The 22,809-nt window shown below is 43.2% G+C and overlaps 1 protein-coding gene across 2 annotated transcripts; it reads left to right on the top strand.

Annotated features, from left to right (window-relative positions):
• The first annotated feature begins 914 nt into the window (after positions 1 to 914).
• Positions 915 to 20,229, top strand: LOC144105566 (venom metalloproteinase antarease-like TserMP_B). Of its 2 annotated transcripts, XM_077638687.1 has the most exons (13): positions 915 to 1,017; positions 5,529 to 5,698; positions 7,408 to 7,500; positions 8,059 to 8,197; positions 10,798 to 10,946; positions 12,270 to 12,341; positions 12,425 to 12,552; positions 12,646 to 12,695; positions 13,363 to 13,471; positions 15,132 to 15,299; positions 16,083 to 16,215; positions 17,928 to 18,050; positions 20,036 to 20,229. In XM_077638687.1, exons 1-13 carry the CDS (start codon positions 972 to 974, stop codon positions 20,075 to 20,077), a joined length of 1,422 nt encoding a protein of 473 aa, XP_077494813.1. In that variant the 5' UTR covers positions 915 to 971; the 3' UTR covers positions 20,078 to 20,229. The 2 variants fall into 2 exon arrangements, with proteins under 2 accessions (XP_077494813.1, XP_077494814.1); XM_077638688.1 differs by lacking the exon at positions 17,928 to 18,050.
• Positions 20,230 to 22,809: the final 2,580 nt, after the last annotated feature.

Raw genomic sequence — 22,809 nt, 5'->3', positions numbered from 1 at the left:
CGATGAACGCAATTTTGTATGTGAAAAAACAGGCTTGAAGGAGGAAGAAATGGTGATACCTCAGAAAATGCACCATCTTTCAGGGAGGAAAATTACACGTATAACAGAAACGCTTCTCATTCGTGTTCATTACAACATGATAACAAGTTGAGTAGGACATGTTGGGCTAATTGGTGTAATTCTTCAAGACATGAAATATTTCGCAAAAAAAAACCTGCACAAGAAAGAGAGCACAATATCGAAAACTGAAAATCAGTTTTCAGTGTTGCGGTCTTGAACCCTGTAAGATGCCCTTGTCAGAAGGATCGGAAGTATTCTTTAAATATTTCTTCTACATAAATTCAATGATTACTTCATTAAGCCTGAATGTGAGCCTATTCGCATACCTGCTGTCCCAGATATTCCAGCTGCTTTTTGTTTTTTGTTGCATTTCTTAGGTGTGTGTGTGTGACCTTAAACGTCTAATTGTTATTTTGCTGTCTTGAAAAGGTGTTCTGGGGACGCTCCGAAAAAGTTCGCGCCCTTGTTGACGGCCCACAGAAGACTTCAAATGTTTCCTCGGAACACCTATAAAAATGTTTCCTTGTTTACGATCCTCCCTGTTTCGTGGAAAAAGTCAGGCATCTGCGTGAGCTAATGCTGCCAGAAAAGTTTGGCAAAAGAGCATTTGGTTCACATTGCACATGGACAACTGTGCGTGCCACATCGAGCGAAGAAATGTCAATTACCCACCTTTGATTTCCTCCGTCAATACTGGCCTTCGCCTGCGCGAAAAGACTGTAGATTCATATGATCTAGGTCTAAACGCCAGTTTGTTAGTATAGGTCAAAACCTTTTGCTTCCCAATACGACTAAAGCTAATAAAGTTCACGCTGTGATTTCTCCATGCAAGAACCGTGAACCTGTTTAAACATATATAATAGCACCGTAAGCCAGGTAGTTTCAATCATCGCTCGGCGACAACGACCAGCATGCACTCTCTAGTTGCAATCGCTCTGCTTTTTGCAGCTGTGGACGGTATGTTCGGCATTTGAATTGCTTCTAACAACTACGTCTTGATTATCCTGAAGCGCATTGTGGTGTATTGAAGGCTGAAATGAAAAAAAAAATATCTTTGCTTGGATGCTCCCTGGTCGTCGCATAATATTCCGTTGGTTAGCCAATTAGCTGCCTACTAGTTCTACTGAAGAACCCACGTGCTTGCACACCTCTCTCCGGGACACGTTTCAAGACCAAACAGGTTTGCACAATGAGAACAATGGAGAAAATTTTGGGGTGCAGAGTGAGCACTGAGTGACTACCCTTGTTTTCGCAAGTATTTGTAAGAGGCGTAAAAATTTTTCAAGCGTTGCTGATCAAGCACTCAAAAATTAATGGACGTACAAGCGATGGAATAATTGCGACCAGTCCGGATAATTTTGCCGCACATCCTACGTTTTCCTGTAAAATATCTTCTGTACACGCACATTTGTCACAGGGAGCAGATGAATGCGATTTATCTGCATTTACTTTAGTTCGTCAATAGCGGCCTTCGTCTACTTAAAAAAACTGCAGACGTAAGCTCCAGGTCAGCAAGCTCATATCTTAGAGAAAGTCGTGAGCTTTTCGGGGTCGCAATCGGAAAAAAGGTCCTAAACATCACGCAGTTAAGTATGCATGGAAGACAGGGAAACTTGTTTAGAAAATTATTATAGCTGCAATAGCCGAAGTGCTTTGTCACAGCAATTGGGGAAACCATCTTGCATGCGTTCTTTCATTCCAGGTGCTTTGGTTTTAGCAGCCATTCGAGGCAATTTGCACATTCGGAATGATTTGAGCAAAAATGCCTTGATTACACCAGGTGTCACAGCTAAGTGTAACTATGGTGTAACCAAGCTTTTAAAAAAGACGAGGTGTCCTAGCCCAGTGAAAACAACTGCGGGTTGTTTAGGGTGGCGTTAGCTATATGTAGTCTAAAGTATTCTTTATTTCTTCAAAGGTAATTGATAAGTTAAGCTTATTTAGCTAACTTTTTACTTTTTGAGTTGAGGAACGAAGTACACATGTAAAAGTTGTACACATGTAAAACCGCTAGCAGTGCTTTTTACATCAAGGTTTGACTGACGTAACTTTATTTATTGGCCTTAAAAGAAAACTATCACTTGACCAGTTGCTGGCTCACATCTCTGCCCCAATGTGCAAGCAAAGATTCATCGGCAGAACACTACAGTGAAAATGAATTTTGTTCTCTAAGACGCGTCTTGGGATGTTTAAATGGCACCATTGTCACGTGGAAGCTTTTGTGGTGCGAGTTATGGTTTAAAGCCGGTTAAAGGGGCTCTGAAACACCTTCTGAGGAGAGGACGTCAACTTGCTCAATCACTGCACTGTGTTGTAAAGAACAGTTGAGCCAAATAATACACTTCTACAAGAAGCAGAGAACCTACAATTACGCCCGAAAGTTGGCGGGCCCTTCCCGGCGACTTTTTTATGCTCGCACCCTCCTCCGTCGCTGGCATCTACGTGTACACTTTGAGAGATGGCTATTGGTTAGATTCTTTCAGACGTCACGCAGCTACCATGACCGCGGCCAATAAGCCGCGTAGCTCCGGCGGGTCAGCAAGCTCTCCCCGGGAGGTGAGGCCGGCGGAGAGGAGCGCCGACCTTCCAGCGCGCAATAAGGAACGAGATGAGAGGGAAAAGCGCGAAGACGCTGAAATTCAAATTTTGACTACAGATAACTGAGCTTCTACAAAGCGCATTAAAAAAAATCTTCCAGGGCAATATTCGTGAAGCAGCGTGCTTTAACATTCCAGGCACACCACAACTTTAGTAGAGCCCATTTCGGAGCCCCTTTAAACTACGTAAACGGTACTTTGGTGCAAAGGTTTCTCTCGGCTGTTTTTTTAAAGAGAGCTACAACTTTTCTTTTTGACACGTTATTCCTCAAGTCAATAATAAAAATATAGCCAATTAGGCCTAAATAGGTAATCAACTTTGAAAAACAAAAATATATTGCATACTAGGTCACAAGACTCTAAACAACCTTCAGTTGGTTTCACGCGGCAAGAACATTCCATGTTTTTAAAAGTTTGATTACGTTTAGCTGGGACGGCTGGTATATGAATAGCTAGCGCTATATTCAAGGCTGCGAAGAAATACGTCTTTATTTTGTCGCCTGTTGATCATCAGAAAAAATTCTGCTAATTACGCATTTACCCAGCTAAAGATATCAGAGAACAGTACGGGCGCTTGCAGACGATTTTCCGCTGGGAAGCGTATAACGACGCTCAGACTATGCTCCGTTATTGAATGTAAAAAAATGTGTGGTGCGAAGCGCATTTTTTGGCTAATGTCCGCTGTGTGACTACCTCGAACTCAAAAATAGTTATGAGAAGAAGAAGTACTAGGAAAGCGTTGCTGATGAAAAACACGAAGAGTTCTGACAAACGCACAGGTTATTGGTTTACTGCGGTCATTTCGGAGAATTTTACCACATACCTAATCTTCATGCACGATAGAGAGGGAGGCACTTGTAGTGCCCGGAAAGATGGAGAGGTTTGCCGGAGTAGAACTTTCGCCTGCTACTTCACACTTGGCGAGAGGAGAAAGGAATTAGAGAGGAATAGGGAGAAAGAGATAATGAGAGCTTACGCAGTGGAGATAATGATAATGAGAGCTTACGCGCTCGTAGTGCCGATCTCATGCAGTGACGATCGCAGAAAATTCACGAGGTTTCACCGCTGATTAAGAACAGCAAGCACAGGCTAAACCATGTGATGATGAGAGTGTATTTTTATGGCGGAAGGGCATCTGCGACCTAAGAGCACCAAGGCTCAGGGTATTTTTCGTTCGCTCAAGGTGGGGGTCAAATACTCATTTTTCTAGCGTTTCACCTGATTAAGCCGGGCACCAGGCCAGGGGACACTAAACCATGTGTAAGATAAGCACTGGGCCTCGGGAACCGCTGTATTTACTCCGCCGAAAACCAAGCGCAAAATGCCAACCAGCTGTATCATTGTTCTTCTGAATTGGTCTTCTGCTCCCAAATCTTCTGGCTTACGCGCATGCGAAATGCGCTATGGCAAGATAAGAAGTTCATGGCAAAGGTAGTTAGGCACTTGGAAATTGAACAATATTACTTATATTTGTGAATAAGATAACGACAGGGTGATGCTCAATGCAACGATGGCAACATACACCAGCCCGTCAGGGGTGCGTGACAAAACTGCATTTTCAGGAACTGAGACAGCTGGGTCAGGGAAACAATGAAATACTGTGCGAAGGGCGTTTCCGAAGCATTCTGGGAATACTCTGCTGCTGAGCACTCAAAGTACGAAAAATGAAACAAGAAATATAAATAGCTGAGGGTGGCAGTGCACTTTAGATGTTCATGAAATGCAGCGGACGATCGAATTGTGGGATAAAGAATTCGCGAAAACAGTAGCGCCAGCGAGTATCGGTAGCTTTGAGGCTAGAGAGCTTCTACAAGGCTCAGCCTGCGTATAAATACGTGACTTCAAAGATGGCATTAAAAACAATGCGCTATAAAATGGCATAGGAGGGGCGTTGGTCACTATGTCTGCCCGACTGCTGAGATAAACAAAGACGACATTAAACAGCTGCAATTTGTGGTTTTCACAGCCGTTTAGGAAGCGCACCTTATTAAGTGATAAAGGATTGCCAGAAAAATTTTTGCACTAATATACACTCTGTTGTTTTCTTCGGCGAAAGCTTGCTCTTTTCAGAGCAATATTTTTGTCGTTCCGATAACAGTGGACATTAAACTGCAGCACAAGATTTTTCAGCTACAACCTCATTCTTGAGAGTTTAGCCACAGAAAAAGAAAAAATAACTTCAAGGTTTTTATAAGATGACCTATGTCGTTTTTCTACTCAAGAGAAAAATGTGTGCTTCAGAAGAGGAAAAAAAGTTGAGTCGCGTAAAAGTTGCCGAGCTCCATAAAGGAAGGTATTCAGCACCTAACAATAATGGGAACTACAGTTAGCTCACAAAGTTTACTCATTGATATAAGAGAAAGTGTTGATGAGAAGGATGAGAGACATGTGCAAGGAATAGGTCGTGAGACTCTTTTAGGTTCTTGTAATGAGAAAAGTGATTTCACTGTGAGATGTTTATTAAGATGGATCTTTCAGCGAAACCAAAACTACTTTCTTTTCAAATTCTGGGAAATAATAATTTATTACACGCCACAAGAAATGTGCTGGACAATGCTCTGTTTCGGTGTTTTCCTATCGATGAAGTGTTGAACGGCAATGCTACCGACTTAAGAATAGAAAACTAAGTATTTTAAAATTTGCACTACATGACAGATTACTCTTTCAAATAGCGCAAATGTTTCTGTTGCTTTCAGAGTTCTCACGCCTTGAATAAATTTGTTCTATGACTATCGACACCGCACGTTCTCAGTATTTTATAGTGTTTCATCTACTCTTCCGCATCTGATGCAAAGTAACTGATAATCTGCGTGATAATTAAAGCCTGGTGTATTTGTTCTGAACCATGTGCACGTGAACTTATTCTCGCAGGCCTACAGGAGCCGCGGCTTGTGTACCCTCGCCTTCTACAGGAGCGCTCCCATGAGGGAAAGCTTGTTATGGAGATAGATGATCAACTGACCCTCAATCTGGAAAAGGCATCCATTGCAGCACCCCAACTGCGGGTCCTTAAGGGAGGAGAAGAGTCGATGACAGTGCTGGTGAACTTGACTTTTGTGTTGAAATTAGGAATACACAATAGAAATGACGTCGGCCAATATGTTCTTCTCACTATGTGAATGCATTTTTTATGCAGCAAGGCACTTAGCAGTTAAATACTAGTCGAGACTGCTGTGTAGTAGAGGGCAGAATATAGGAGCATTCGTATAAGGAGAGCCTTGATTTCGTGGTAGCAGTCTCAGAGATCTTAAAAGCGCAGTTATAGAAAGCAGCACGTTATCCTCACATTCACTGGTTTTGAAGTCCTATAGGATAAGACATTTTTGTTTATGTACTTCACTGAGAACGATACCCAATCTAATGTAGTCACGGTTTAAACTTAAGTATCTAACAAAAAGCCAACCCCACCAGAGGCTTGCAACAATCTCCACCTCAACTTCTAGGAGAAATGCGGTTCACAAAAGCTGAGCTCTTTTGATTCGTGGAATTTTCTCTCCCTCTTCCCTAGATGGCTGTGTTCAGTATCAACTTTTTTGGCGTTGCATTAGAATGTACTGGAGGGAGCTATCATCATCCATACTTGTGTGGGTGTCCTGTGCTTTCGGGACGACAGCAGAAGCCGCCGCCTGGAGCTCGCACCTTGTACTGCTGTGCCAAATAAAGCTGACATGAGTGCTAGAACTTAGCAGTAGGCCACTAGTGTATTACGTTCGTTTAACGCGGATAGGCAGTATGTAGATTCGGTGAAAAAACTCTAGACTGCTTCAAATAACGTATATAAATGTCGCGCAAGGCTTACGGCCGTTTAGGCATAGAGCGAGAGACACAGATGGTTGTATTCTGTGGTGAGCCCACTAAGAGCTGCGCGCGAAATGGCATATGTAAAAGCACCTCAGGGAGCACTTTTTTGGTAGAGACGTCGTGTTGAGCTTTTAATCCGAAGGTTGTAGAGGGGGGGTTTGAAACAATCACTGCCAAAGCGTACCACAACGAAAAGCAGTCTTCTCTTCCAGTGTCTTTAATAGAGGAACACTTGGGGAAATGCTTGATTAAACAAGAGATCGTGATGCGGTCCTTACGGTTCCTTAGAATAATGCTGGCTTGCGATTGAAAGAGGATGTGGGCTTGAAACAGTGATTGTAAAGAGTGCGACGGGTGAAATGAAAGAAGCACTGCGAGGGTACCACGGACCAGTTTGGTTTGGAATATTCCGCATGTGGAACATGCACGAATATGCACTATTATGCCGCACCCTCCACTCTCGGCAAATTTTTGGAGTGCGATACCTTACACATTATTTATTTCAAGCGTCACAGTGTGCAGATGAACCCGACTCTTGAACCTCGCATGTTAAAGCCTCTCACACGAAACTGCCGAACCTCACAACAAAAACAACAAATATTATTGGAAGCTAATATTTGCGGCATCTGTATTACCGCAAAACATTCTGCATAATATGGTTATGAAGTAGAGCGGCTCCCGCCTCTCTTCTTTTTACGATTTTAAGTAGAAATTGAAAACATTTTGGTTAGAGTGCAGCGCTGGGTATATATTGAATATATCACGCTCTTGGTACTCAGCACTGATGTGACGAAAAGTATGAAAAAAAGAGGAAAAAGTTAACCTACGCGCACTTCAACTAAAAAAGGCTCAGGGCCAAATACTGAACATTTAATCTGCTGCTTTTGTTGCACGCATTAAAAAAATATTTGTTTCGGGAGAAAATAATTAAATTTTCAAATCGTTTCAGTATGACGGAAACGAGATAAACGACAAGCTGTATCAAGATGGAAAGCAGTTCGCTACAGTTGCAGTTGAAGAAAATGGTACAATCGCTCAACTGGTGAGTGTTTATTTTTGCTCATCTATATTTACTGCGCCGCTAAACCAGGGTGGCTAATGACGGAGTAATGGAGTATTTCCCGTCATATTTACACATCAAGTGTTCTTTTGTCAAAATTCTGCTTATAGGGTTAGAAGGAATTAGGCTACCGATGAGATTTTTGAGTCAGGCTGATAATGATGATGATGATGATGGGATTCATGTTGCTCTTCAAATGTAATGATTTCTACAGCCGTCCGCAATAAGAAACAGCAATAGTTTTACTGGCACGGAAGTTATACTTCTTTATTTAGTGATCCTCAGCTTTGTGTGCGGACCGGAAAGGAATGAGACTTTATGCTGTGTTATAGCATTTATTACGGTTACTGAAGCGCAAAGTGTGCTAAAAATATATATAAAGCTTGTAATCCGCACTTTACAACAGTTCTCAAGAAATACAGAAAGTTCGAAACATTTTAGAACCCGATTGCCGATGTTCAAGAAAGCATGGAACATTAAATGCTTTAAATGCGAACAGCGTGAGTACAATTGGTGTCTACTTCTCTAAAATGTTTTCAGAAAGGCTTAGTGGGACCAAGCCACAGAATCGAGCCACTGCCTGCAATGGAACGGTCGGACTCAGGCCTCATTCCGCACATGATTTATGAGATTGAACAAATGGAGATGAACGACAAGGCGCTCAGTTTTGTTGAGAATGGTACGTGACCCCAAATGCAAATTCTTCGAACTGGCAGCGGAAAGAGTTCTACAACATTAAGGATCCCCCGCTTCATTCCCCGACATTACCCTGAAGGATGAAGCAATATACGTTGCCCAAACTACCATGTATGTTAACAACTACCATTAACATACCATGTATGTTAACAACTTGAAGCAAGACTCCTAAAAAGCATTTAAATCGACGTTTCTTGCATATCGCGAGCATAATTTTATATTATAAGCGAAGACGAAGGGACAACACTGGATCCAAGTTGGGAGCTCAGCATTCGTACCAGAATTCGCAGAGACAATCTTGAAATTCATAAATATCTGCTGCGATTAGTGTGGAAAAAATACCAAAACTATCGAAGGGTTAAAGCAGGATGAGTCAGAGCTATTGCCAATGAACTGAAAAAAATTAAAGCATCGAAAAAAAGAGTGGTGATATATGCACGATTTATTAGGAGTAATTTGCTGTACTAGGTCTCGAAACATTCCCGGTTAATGTGCGCACTTAAATAATTAAGAAAACGTTAAGAATAGCAAGAGATCACGAGGTACCATAAAGCCAACGTCACAGGGTTGGCCATCTTGCGATCTTCACAGTTAGGGCCACTCTTGGTAGCTTTCACTCCATAAAAGTTTTTGAGGGTTTACTAGGAAACTGAAAGGATGTACGGGTCAATTTAAGTCAATGTTCTTTCTTTCATTCGTGCCTTGAAAACGCTTCTCTGCACCTCGACGACTGTCTACACGGCTTTATCATCTTGTGTAATTGTTATTTAGTAAGTAAAGAAATTAATATTCACAGTATCAGTCAGGTGGTAGAGAAATGCGCAGAATATAATCAACCCTTAAATATAGCCGTTATTGATTACGAGAAAGCATTTGGCTCAGCGGAAACCTCAGGAGACATACAGGCATTGCGGAATCAGGGTGTAGAAGAGCTTTATGTGAAAATACTGGAAGATATACTACAGGCATTGCGGAATCAGGGTGTAGAAGAGCCTTATGTGAAAATACTGGAAGATATCTCTAACGGCTGCACAGCTGCTACAGTCCTCCATAAAGCGAGCAATGAAATTCCAATAAGGAAGGGCGTCAGGCAGGAAGACAAGCTCTTACAGATGCTATTCACCGCCTATTTAAAGGAGGTATTCCGATGGCTGAAGTGGGGACAGTTGGGGATAAGAGTTAATGGAGAACACCTAAATAACCTGCGATTTTCTGATGACATGACCTTGCTGAGTCACTCAGGAGATGAACTGCAAAGCATGATCAATGAGTTCGATAGGTACAGCAGAACGGTGGGTCTAAAAACTAATATGCATAAAACTCATGTAATGTTCAACAATCTAGCAAGAAAACAGCAGTTCAAAATTAGTAGCAAGGTGCTGGAAGTGGCAAATGTTTGATTTAATTTGATTCATAGGGGCTAAAAATCCCAAAGCGACTCAGGCTATGAGGGACGCCGTAGTGATGGGCTCAGGAAATTTCGACCAGCTGGGGTTCTTTAACGTGCACTGACATCGCACAGTGCACGGGCCTCTAGAATTTCGCCTCCATAGAAGTTCAACCGCCGCGGCCGGGATCGAACCCGTGTCTTTCGGGCCAGCAGCCGAGCGCCATAACAACTGAGCCACCGCTGCGGCCGGAAGTCGTAAAGGCATATGACTACATAGGGCAGCCAGTGACCGCTGATCCGGATCAAGAGAGGGAAATAACTAGAAGAATAACAATGGGCTGGAACGAATATGGCAAGTTCTCTGAGATCATGGATGGCAGTTTAACAATACCCCTTAAGAGAAAAGTATACAACAGCTGTATCTTACCGGTACTCACCTGCGGGGCAGAAACGGGCAGGCCAACGAAAAGGGCTCAGCTGAGGTTAAGAACAACGCAGCGAGCTATGGAAAAAAATGATAGGTGTAACGTTAAGAGACCGGAAGCGGGCAAAGTGGGTGCGGGAACAAACACGGTTTAATGACATCCTAGACGAAATGAAGAGGGAGAAATGCCAGGGCTTGGGCAGGGCATGTAATGCGAATGAAAGATAACCGCTAGTCGATAAGGGTAACGGAGTGGTACCCAAGAGAAGGCAAGGGTAACAGGGAGCGGCGGAAGGTTAGGTAGGAGGCTGAGATTAAGAACTTTACAGGCATAGGGTGGATGCGGCTGGCGAAGGACAGGGTTAATTGGGGATACATGGGAGAGGCCTTTCCCCTGCAGTGAGCGTAGCCAGGATGTTGATAATGATGAAGTAAAGAAATGATTAAATATAGATTGCGGTGAATGGAATATATTTTTGGCCGATGTATTTACTCTTCAGAAGTGCAAATAAACCGTGGAATAAGTCCTTCAACAGGACATGTGTGTAGCCTTCCAAGGGACCTAACGGTCAACAAGTCGTATCTTCATAAAATAGCGGAATATCTTTATTAAAGGAATCAGATGAGGCTAAGTGGGCTTATGAAACCTCAAGCAAGCATATTTTTTTAGACTTTGATGTAATTCACATAAAGAGACAAAAAGGAGTGGCGCTATTGCACGTCTCCATGCTTGTACACAATTGTGATGATAAATTTTGTGTTGTTGCAGAGAAATATCCTGTTTTTTCGGCAAGAAATGGCGGAAGGGTGCCTGACGAAGTAGTAGTTGAAGTCTTTTTTGTGCTGGATCATCCGCATTATCGTCATTTCAAAAACATTAAAGATGCCCTGATGTATATCTGCATTATGATGAACTCAGTGAGTATCCATTGAGCAAATGGTTTTCATATAGAACGCCTGCTCTCTGAACTGAAGCGAATTACGTGGTTCGCCTATGATAGATCGAATGATAGGAGCGTGTCTAGCTCCTTCCAACTGAAGTGTTCGCATGCCACCTTATAAAAGCCTCTTCAGGAGTTCCAATTATTATCCATTATAATATAAGGCGGCACTTTAAATTAAATACTGGCATTAACAGCTGCTCTAATACTAAACGGGGCATAATAAAAAAGAAGAGTCTTTAATGCCATTTTTTGTGCAACACGGTGTCCAAATTAGTGAAAAATGAATTATAGGTCAGCATAAAATCTTGCAATAGTGTGTCTGAATACATGATTAAATTTTTATGTGATGTAAAGCAAAAGAAATATTTTACATGAGCATTAACCCATAGACACTATTTCTTTTAGAAAAGCTTATGAATACTGAGCAATGAAGTTAAATATTTAAAGGTTAATGAGGAAAGCCAATGGGAGCTCTGAAACACAGCGTGCTCTCCAACGCGCAATTGTTTCTTTACCTGGAATTTTTTTAGTTTAGTCTTCGGAAGGGTATCAAGGTTGACCTTGCGCGTTCACAACACTAAATAGATTTTACTCAGACTGTGCTACGGATTACTTCTAATTGATCATCATTAAAAAAACAGCCTCCATATAAAGGTGGCAAATATTCAACAACGTAAAGTTCCATAGCAGTTGCGCAGTATAACTATCCTAGAAGACTTAAGGCTAACGTATAAGACCAATGGCTAGTTTCCTGGATGCATGCAGGCTATTTACTCAAAAAGCGCCAGTTTGACTGCCCCTCCTTTGTATATATCTCATACATATCACAAGGACGATCACCCCAGAAATGGTCTTCAAAATGGGGACGTGATACACTGGCGCTGAAGACGTCAGCCATCTGCTGTCTAATTGCCTCGTTAGGCAAAAAGGGGACCTCAGACCTTCGTCGCAAACCAAAGCATTTTCAGAAGCCGCAGATTTCGAGGGGGTGCTCAGAAGACCTATGGATTTCTGAAATTACGCAAGACAAATAATAACTGCAGGCAGATATATTTTGCCAATACCGACCAAACCATACTGGAAAGAACAAGGGCGACAAGTAATAACACGGGATAAATGACATCAAGGCACGTGTTCTGAAGTTTTGATTTTCAACAATGAAATATGTTATGGTGAAATAGCATCATATTTTCAAAGAATTGTAGGGCTTGAACACGGTGTCAGATATTGTTTTCCTGTGGTTTCGTTACCTGCAGAATATAATTGCACTTACATTCTGATGTTTTGTGCTTTGCAGGCAAATTTGAGATATATAGACGTGCACAATCCAAGAGTGAAGCTCATGGTCACGGGAGCAGAGCAGCCCTCGGTAAGGAAAGCTGACGGCACAAAAAGCTGTGCATAATTTGATCCGCGAAGTTTGCTTACGCTGCCACATTTTTTTTTGATTAGGGAGAGGAATATGTGCGTGGCACGAGTGAGTTATTGGCAGACTCCGACACGCTCAAGCAACTGAAGATATACGCCGGAGAAAAGAAGTCTCAGTTTGGAAACCCAGATATTGTGTTCCTGCTCTCTGGGTAAGGCTTAGGCACCACCCATAGCTTTGAAACGGCTTTAGACGCCGAAAAAAAAAAACAGTAGCTAAAAAGTGTTCCTTGTTTGTTTTTCAGGCGAGACGTGATTACGGAGAGCAAGGGCAAGTGGGACAAAAATGGCCTGGGTGAGACTTAGGGTTTACGTTTATATAGCTTCAAAATAATTTTGGTTTAGAAATCATCTATGAGTTAACTGATAGCCAAATAGTGAGACTAGTAACAGCTAACAGCAGGATATGGAATCTTGCGCCATTTGGCTGCGCATAGCGGCAATAACTATTACGTGTCAGTTGAATATTCGAGTAGAATATACGTTTTTCATGCATGTTGAGCAGAAGCAGGTAATCGAGTTCTTGGAACCAGAGGGTACAATACTTTTTTCGTGAAAATACGCAATATTGTAAGTGCTGTTATTTGCGGAGGGTTACCCAAGGGCTGGTACTCCTGCATCACGAAGTGGGTTATTATTCTACGATGAAGAGATTGCCGTTTTGTGGCCAAATGAGTGTAGTCTGATAATTAGCTCGCGAAACAAAGAAGCAAAAAAAACGTGCTTTAGCACGATGCTTGCGTCGCTAGTTTGCAGACAGTGCGAAGTTGTTCGCAAAAGCTAGAAATTCATTCCGGCAGCGATTATTTTGAGTAAAATTTGCAAGATATCAGCACAATGAATGTCTGAAGCAGATGAGTTTGGGCTTGCTGTGCTGCTTAAGGCACAACATAGAATTTTCATTGCAGGTTGGTTACCAGTAATACAGTAACTAATTAAGAAATTCTATTTTTCTTGCCCAGGTGTTGGTTACGTTAGTGGAGTGTGTTCTGAATACTTCGTTGCCCTGGGTGAAGATAAACCAGGACTGTACACTGGAATGATTACCTTGACCCACGAACTCGCCCACGTGTAAGTAAAATTAACAAAGCAAAATCTTAACAATACAGCCTACTGCTGGACCGGCACTGTTACTCGCTCTACGCCATTGTTTTAAGACTCAAAACGTAGTTAATAATCTAAAGTCTGACCATGCTCGTTATCTGCGCAACCGGACTAACTCTAGTACCTTTCAATCGCGAGCTGCTCGCCAAAACGTAACCGGCAGTGCAACAACGCTGTTGTGAACGAAAATGAAATGCATTAGAAACTGGAACATATATGAAGGGAAGCCACAGCTGCGAAGAGGAATGGGGCCGGCTCAATAAAGTCGGTGGTCGCTGGAACCCTTTTTGTTTGCATCCGTATGGTTCTCTCATCATATTTCGATTCCTGCTGCACTGTGTTCGCGTTCAGGATGGATTGGTTTGGTTTATGGGGGTTTAACGTCCCAAAGCGACTCAGGCTGTAAAGGACGCCCTAGTGAAAGGCTCCAGAAATTTCGATAACTTGGGGTTCTTTAACGTACACTGACATCGCACAGTACACGGGTCTTCGGAATATCGCCTCCGTCGGAATTCGGCGTCCGCGGATCAAACCCGCGTCTTTCGGGTGAGCAGCCGATCACCTTGACCACTGAGCCACCGCGGCGGCCGGTGTTCAGGATGACTGAGCTCGCTGAAGCCAGCCTTTTCTTTTTGTAGCGAGAGCTACACTACGCCAGTTCTTCGAGCCTTCAGCATGGCACCCCTTGAGCTCCGTAGAGGCGCTGTGATCACGTGGTTGGTCACGTGGTGCGGAGCAGCTGCTGCTGCCGGTGGCGCGGCACGCCGGCGAAACCGAGCTGCAACAGCTGTGCTCATGCGCCGTGTCGAGGGGGGGGGGAGTGGAAAGAGGGAGAGAGTGAATCCACGTCCAGGGACGAAGGTGAAGAAGGAACGCCCAGCGAAACGGAGCGGCAAAAGACTGACTTTGCAAATCGACTGAGAGAGTTCCACTCGGCGAGATGTAGCTCTCGCGTCACTCGAGGTTTAACCAGAGCTAAACAACAGCCAATTTTCCTTTAAATGAACCTAGCAATACTTGAGAAATTTTTAATCTGGAAAACTCGCGTGTAGCACTCGGAGCGCAGTAAAGTGGTTTACTGAGACGACGCGGGAATTATAAAAACGGGGTTTCACAGTGGGTTGACCAACGCTTATCTTGCAATTTTGAGAGCCCTCGGACGTTTCCATGTTTCAAAATGAAGGATGTTGAGGCCACTTTTTCCGTTTATGCAGCGTCAACACTGGTGTTGTAAACACATGACATATTTTTGTTCTTCACAAATATAAGAAGTTTTATTTATGTTCGAAAGTTTGTTCCGAATGCACCACCTAATGTACGGAAGACAGTGAAGAAAATTCTGTCATGTTTTAAGACTGAAATAAATAATAATAAATATTTTACATCAAGGAAACTGCGACATTATGTACACTGACGGTCTCGGGAGGTTACTGCAGTTTGCCCTGTTGTCTGTAGATTTTGTACGGCCAGATTTTTCTCTCAAGTGACCGTACCGCGGAGCGTCTGCTTTCAAGCAGGAGCTCAAGCAACTGATAGTATAATTCAAGTAAGTATATGATACTTATTCTGCCTATTCTGGTTTTGCATATCTTGGCCATCCGACAACTTGTGCCTTGCGCCGCAAAAGTCTCGGCGCTGTGCATGACGGAGAAGGACCGTACAGTCAAGTAAGCGGGCATCCCGGAGCCAAAGCTTGCCCTTGGGATGACGGATTTGTGATGAGCTACGTGAACAAGGACGCCAGACACCAAATCTTCTCCCTATGCTCTGTGCGGCAGATAGAATACGTGCTTGGGTGAGTAGCACAGGAGTGTTCCGACATCTGCTTATCAAACAGGGCACGCTTTAAGATAAAGGGTACTGTGGGGTTCGGCGAACGTAGAAAGGCTTTGATTCTTTACTTCCAGAAGTACGAAGAGGGAGCCGAAACTGCGGAGCATAATGCACAATATCTGGCACGGATTAAGAGGGGATGAATTGAATTTATTCAAATGTCCGTATAACAAATCTTAGACGCAGCAGTGTAGAATAGAATGGACGGTTCATCTTTAATCGGAAAGGAATCGTTACAGCCAGGAAAAAAAAGTTGAAATGAGCAAGCTTCTTTGTTGATTTAGGTGCTTCAGCTGAAATCTTGCTGTGACGTTTAATAGAGTTCATGGAGAGCAAAAGTATTCTCACCAAAATAACAGTCGCGGTCACTTGCTTTTGCCAACACCAAGCTCCTTTGCTTGTGGGCTGAGGTGTGACCAATAAACCGCTTATGGAAGCGCCCACATGTCTGCCAGCGTGCACGCCTCTCTCTAGCCGCCATGGCTACTACGTGAGAAAACAATGAAGCGCAGAACTGTTTAAAAGTTATCGCTAACAAGAACAAGTGCCACGAATGAGGAAAACTAGTCTACAAAGTTTGAAAAATAGAGAAAAATATTTCAGTAACTTTACCGCACATAACCGGCATTACCGCAATTCGTAGTTGCTGGTGAAGTCAATGGAATTAGGTGACTTCCTTAGCCCGTATTCACTAATTACTGCGCACTACTTCATGAAAATAATAAGAGCCTCATTTTCGTTTCAGACGTAAGGGTCAGCAGTGTTGGGACGTTGCGTCGGGAGGTTACAACATGAGCACCCAGTACCCCGGAAATAAAGACATCATCGATGCTATCTGCAAAACAGTCTACCCAGATAAACAAGTGGAAAGTGAAATGGTAAGACACCCATTATTTACGGCAACACAAAAAAATCGCATCTAATGTTTAGAAAACAATTATAGAAAGAAACTGCAGCAAATTACTTCGAAGAAGTGCAAAAGAGAAGCTTGGCCCTAAAGCCTAAGTGGTGGCAGCAAGGATTTAGAAATCATGGGCAATGACGGACCGCCTATAGGATTAAAATTCGACAGTTGGCTGATGGGAAATGGCTTATAGCAGATGTGTTGTGCAATACGTTTCAAAGGTGGAAATTGTCCAAGATCGCAGTTGTGTCGTCCAATTTGCGCTCTGATTTTGGCCAATGCTTTGTGCGGAAACAGCCGGTTTTCTAGTTTAGTAATGCTGGAGAATGTCCAATTTCTTCTTTGAGTGAATACATACCAATAATCGTGATCGTTGTGTTTGTAAAACGTGAAAAACAAAGCTGAGTAGAAGCAATGTGGTAAATAGTATTTTTGTTCTCCAACGTCTCGAGCTCAGCGTCTCGGATACCGTGCCTTGTATCATCTGTCATATAGGCGACGGCAATGAATGATGCCGCGATCATTGGAAACCTTGGCGAGTGATCCATTCGAAAACAAGATACATTATCGCACATGAAGAGTGCAGACAATGTGAATGAAAGCTTAGAAAAACGAGTCAGTACTCTGTTGGCAATAGAATTGAAGCAGAATTTTTGGTGGCAGTTTTCGCTGCACATATACTTACTTATACTCTCTATATTTCCCACTTATACTAAACAAAAATACACACACTTTAGGATTGAATAGAAGAGGTTTGAGGTTTCGTTTCTTTTGTAATTGCTATGCTCTGGTAATATTTTGTTTTGTTATAATTTGTTTTGTTACACTTTATTATGTTTTTTTTATTCTCTTTCTGTATTGTGCTTCATTTCAGCAAATCGAGTACAATGTTTTTGCTACGTTCTTGAAATGTGTTTTGTTTTTGCGACATATGATGTCTGACTTATGTTGTTTACCTGCTATAGCTTCACTGCTCAGAGTCTTGTATAAAACTTGTATTTACTGTGGCAAATTAGAGGTAACATGTCTGTTTTAAATATATTATGATGTTACATATAATGTTATGTAACGGTATTCTCGGCCTTAGTGAAGCTGCATGAGCAGCTTTTAGCCAAGGATACCCTCGATGCACTTTATGGAAAATAAACAATGAATTGAATTGAATTGAATAAGTGCTGGATAACAATGTCGTCAAGCAATGAATGCGTCGAAAATATATATACAGGTAACATGCCTAGTGTGTGTGTAAAGAAAAGAGAAAAAATTAACACCCATTTTCATTCATGTACCCCTGAACCAAGATGGAGTTTCAGATCGATGTTTAGCACAACTGGTTGGTTTGGAGCGACTCTTGAAGAGGCGGTTGTATTTTGGTGTGAATAGGAAAAGGGGCACGCGGTCTTACTAGCTCGAGAAGTTATTTGAGCTGCCGCAGCCAAGAAACCTGGGGCAATTTTCGTGCGTCTGCGTCAGAAAACTTTTTTAGAGCTAGAGAATAGTAGGCGCTCCCGTTACACTTCTTTCAGAACTACTATCGCAAGCAATAATCCTCAGCATCTTGTGATCAGAGATATGTAAGCTCGCCTATTCAACTCAGCGCTGTCGTTTAAAGCTTTTAAGAAAGCGAGGTGGCCAGGATTGCGTAGTAAATTTCACCGCTGTTAAAAATTTCAATATCTTTTGCAGATTTCTCCTAGGGGCGACGAATGTAAATTGAGGTGCCAGTACAAGGAACGTAAGGGCAGATATATAACGACTTACTACATCGACAAGGATGCCCCAGATTTTGCGCCTTGTGGAAACGGCAAGGTAACGAAAACTCACACATTGCTTATCTTTGTTTCCAGCTTTAGATTAGATTCTCTGCATAGAAATTAAAAGGAACCACCTTACACAAAACATTTGGTTTCCAGCTCTAGATTAGATTCTCTGTATGGAAACTAAACGGAACCATCTGACACAAAGCATTTGGTCTGGGAAGAAATGAGGCTGATATAAACTACATCGGAATACTTTAGAAGCTGCTCGCCTTGGAGGCAAGAGTAGTCAAATGATACAAATTTTTTGTGGTGGTCAATTTTGCGTGCTTTTTTTCTCTTCGTGTCCGCCAACAAAAAAAAATAATAAAAAGTTTTGATTTTTTCTGTTTAAATAGTTTGCAGTAGAGATTTCCAAGATACCGTAGTGTGAATTCGTCACTAATCTTAATCCTAATTCTTTTGGACCCAAAACATCAACCCATCAACAGTTAATCTTACTGATCATGTAGGGCTTCGTCTTCAAGTTGCCTGCATTCAGCAATAGTAGGAGATGGGTAAGCGTGAGTAGAGTTTGTAACTGCAGGATTAGATTCGTCTACATTGTACTAAATATAAAGCGAAAAAGACCTTCGAGGAAATTTATTCCCGACATTTTTTTCTTGTGAAACCTAAATGCACGCCTTTAGTTCTGGAACCGCTGAAAACATACAGTACACAGCGATAAAATCACGTGAAAGAAAAAAAAAATCACCGAATATATAACGATATCGTTTTAATAAATGGTGCCTGTAGATTTATGAATGTAATCTCTTTTTGATTTGCATTCAAAGTTGCATTCCTGTACTAAAGTAATGAGGGGCACGACGAAAGTACATTCAATCTGATATATGCTGCTGTTTTTCTTCTTCAGCCTCATAACATTTACTTTCTGAAAGCGCTTGTTGCGGTGCCTCAGTGGACATTTTGTTCATCTGGTTATTTCAAGTTCATGCGATCGAATCCTGGCCGTGACGGCCGCATTTCTATGGAGGCTAAATACAAAAGCGCCCATGTGCTGCGCGACGTCAAATCATGTAAAGTGCCCCAGGTAATCCAAACAATTCCGGTGCCCTCAACTACGGCGTGCATCATAGCCAACGTCTCGCTTTGGGAGGTTAACCCGAGATAGTATACCGCACGCCATACCACACCCTTCTCAACATCCAAAGGTGTTTCTATTCATAATTACCTAATAAAAATAAATCAAACAGACGGTAAAGTAAGAGTGAAGCTGCATAATTTGTTTCCGTGTGACATACTTGGCTGGCAAATTGCGAGACAGTGAGATAGCTACTGTAACTGTGTTTGCAATGACAGTAATAGAAACAGGCTTTTAAATGTTTTATGGTCTAAATGTACTACGTTTTGCTATTTAGATTCCGTCTACGGAGCTGCCGAAATAACCTAATTTCATCAGAGAGGTATTCCGCATAAGGACATCAAATAACTAAAATTCTTTGGCATGTGAGGAAATTTGGCTTATTGAGGTTGCTCTGAGAGGTACGTCTCCACAACGGACACATCCGTAAACGCAACTGAAACATTGAAACCGGAGTGAAGACTGGTGTAGCACATAGAGAAACTGTTGTATATAGAATTATACTTAATTGAGAAAGTCCTCTCAGGCATAAATCGTGCCCAGCATGGTGCCATGAAGGCGGTCTGCGAGAGGATAGCCTAGCAAGGGGTTACGTTCCACTGAGAAGAGAGGATTTACAGCCGAGAAAAACATTTCTTGCAGAAATAATGGCAGTGCGATTTCAGCGCACGTTATACAGGACCTTGCGCAAAGATGACGTCTTCTTGGATCTTTACTGAAAAATATTTTAAAAGGCGCTAGTAAAAAGCACAGGGACATACTCCTCGGGAAGACACGCATACTTCTGCAGTTACAGCGATAACATTTGCCTCCCGTTCGTTATCCAGTATACAACACGTAATTATATGATTTTACTGTTCATAAGTGGTGAATGCATTTTCTCGATTTCTTTTCAGGCATGCATAAGAGGTCACTGTGTGCGGCCATGGAGACGGTAACCAGAGAAGATGGAAACGAAAACTATGTACTAAACATTGCACTGCCTAACATATGCACTCAGAATTTAACTTAAACTTTCTGAATACAGGGGGCGACATGTAACTAAAAATACGGTTTTATTCTTGTGAATAAAAAAAAAAGGTGAAATTGCTCCATTTTGTCATTGATGATTTTCTTCAACGCATGTGTGTGGAAAAATGTCCCGAACGAATCAGAATTTATTTTAATAAGGGTGTAACTATCAAACCTTGGGGCCTGCCTCAAACCGAGATAGGCATTTTTAGGCGGAGGCAAATTACGATATTTTACTTAATACGTTTTAGTGCTTGCATCCGTTCTGCGCTCTTAAAAATATGCGGAGATGAAGTGAAAAGCACAGAGGACGCCTATAAATGGTTTTTACGTGAGCCTAGAAGGTGGAATCAGGGAAAACAGACAAAGGTGAAGCAAATAGGAGGCTTCCAAACAGCACCGGTGGACTTCCAAATAATTTTTTGCGATGAAGAAACTAACATTCATATGCTTTCCTGCGCAAGCGCACACTCCGAACAAGGTGACGGGAAGATATTTACGAAGATAAAAAGTGAGAGTACTTTTCGGTCGTAAAAAAACTTGGAGGGGTACAAAGCTACCAAACCGAATGTCGAGCGATAGCTCCGGTGATATAAGGCATAACGCTGGCTTCAATGTTTTATTATTACCTTGCCCGCCGGGAGCTTTGGCAGTGGGTGACCGGACGTTGCACCGAGAATAATCAGTGTTCCGTTGAACGCATCAAGAGAGAGAGAGGGTTTATTGATAGGAAAGGCAGAAAGGTTGGCCTGAAGAATAAATATCTGGCCTGCTACTCTGCTCTGGGGGACGGGAAGAGGAGATAAAAGAAGGTCACGATGGGGGACGATGATGACGGGAGGAGGCAGATGAAAACTACTTAAAAAACAAAAAAACAAGGCACACTTTCTCACATCACAAACGCGAGACAAGGTCCGTGTCGCTCAAAAAGCGCGAGAGCGCTCGCGTTGCCTTTACAGTTCTAAAACTATCTGGCCAAGCGCCAAGGATCAAATCCTCAGAGAGGAGCGATGTGTCCATAGGCTTCAGAGCAGATACGAGTATGAGTCTTTCACGTGCATACGCTGGACACGCCACTAAAACATGTTCAATAGTCTCTAGCACGCCACACGTGGTACATTCCGGGGAGTCCGCTTGTCTTATTAAGTGCAAGTATTTGCGCGTGAATGCCACATTTAAACGTAGTCTACGGATAACGCATGCAATAGGGCGAGGTATTCCGCGAGGAACTGAAAAGGTCAACGTCGAATCTAGCCGTTGAAGGCGGATGTGGCGGGTGTCTGGCAGGGCCCAGTAAATAGCCGTCGCCCTCCTCATCAATTCCGAAAGGAGACAAGTTGTGTCCACTATAGAGAACGGTACAGCTGTACGCAGGCCACTGCTGAAGGCGCTCCTTGCTTCAGCGTCGGCGGTCTCATTTCCATCGAGTCCGCAGTGTCCGGGGATCCACTGAAACACTATGCGGTGGCCGTTTCCCTGAGCAAATAATACGGACTAATGATATCAAGAGCCAGAGCTTGGTAGGCTGTGTGGCGTAGGAAGCATCCTAAAATGTGTAGCGCAGGTTTGCAGTCGGTGAAAATGCACCACTCCTGAGGCGGTTCTCCGCAGATGTGGCGAATCGATTCCCGAAGGCCCACAAGCTCTGCAGCGGTTGAAGTAGACTTGTGTCCCAAAATGAATCTGCGGGTCGTCTGTTGTGCAGGGATTGCGAAAGCTGCTGTTGATGCATTTGGAGACGCAGATCCATCCGTGTAGACGTGCACACATTTGTGGTATTCTGACCAGATGTAGGCAAGTGCGAGTTGCTTCAGTCCGCTAACCAGCATCGCAGACTTCTTGATTATGCCAGGGACATGCAGGCAGACTGAAGGCTGAGCCATTACCCATGGAAACTGCAAGGAATGATGCGGCAGGGCATAGTCTGATGGCAATTCGGAGCGACGGAAGCGCAGTGCGCGTGCAAAACTGCTGTCCGGTCGCTCATCAAAAATCTTCGTCAGCGGGTGACAGCGGTGCCGTGTAAGCGCACGTAAATATACACGAGGTGGTTCGTGTGACAGGTAGACCGATATTGGGCACGCACGAGATTACTCAATCATGCCTTTGTTCGAGACACAACGTGGTAATCCGAGGCATATCTTGAGCGCCTGTGCTTGGACACTCTCTAATGTCCGCAAGCAGGAAATACTCATGTTAGAGAGTACAGGAAGGCTGTAACGAATGTAGCCAATAAAGAGGGTATAGTAAAGTCGAAGCAAGGAGCGCTCCGTTGGGCCCCATTTAATGCCTCAAACGCATCAAAGTGTTCCAGCGTTCTACGCAAGACCTACTTTCATGCCCTGCGCATGCGATGCTAGCGGACACTTTCACGCTCTACTCGGTCAAGATGTGTGACGTCACGGAGGGAGTACGCAGCACACCTGGGATGCTTCCTCTTCTTTCCGCAACGCGGCGACGGCGACGAAGCGGACAGGCGCCGGAGCTCTCCGTGCAAATCCACCTAGAGTTTGCTCCGTGGCGGCGTGCGCATGCCCAGTGTAGCAGCTGCCTTCCTCTTCTCCGTGGCGGCACACACATCGGCTGGGATGCCGCTACCCTCCTCCTCCTCCTCCTCCTCCTCCTCCTCCTCCTCCTCCCTGCTGCTCGCGCGGCCTAC

The sequence above is a fragment of the Amblyomma americanum genome, chromosome 9 (genome assembly GCF_052857255.1).
Source record: "Amblyomma americanum isolate KBUSLIRL-KWMA chromosome 9, ASM5285725v1, whole genome shotgun sequence".
Lineage (NCBI taxonomy): Eukaryota > Metazoa > Arthropoda > Arachnida > Ixodida > Ixodidae > Amblyomma > Amblyomma americanum.
Note: the sequence above shows the minus strand (reverse complement) of the source record. Positions and strands in the feature narration are given on the sequence as shown.

Bases quoted from the DNA above. Each gene is read 5' to 3' on its own strand.
- LOC144105566 (XM_077638687.1), top strand. From the start codon at position 972: ATGCACTCTCTAGTTGCAATCGCTCTGCTTTTTGCAGCTGTGGACG. The intron at 12,342-12,424 runs GTAAGGAAAGCT...TTTTTTGATTAG, and splicing joins CGGGAGCAGAGCAGCCCTCG to GGAGAGGAATATGTGCGTGG. The intron at 13,472-15,131 runs GTAAGTAAAATT...GCGCCGCAAAAG, and splicing joins ACCCACGAACTCGCCCACGT to TCTCGGCGCTGTGCATGACG.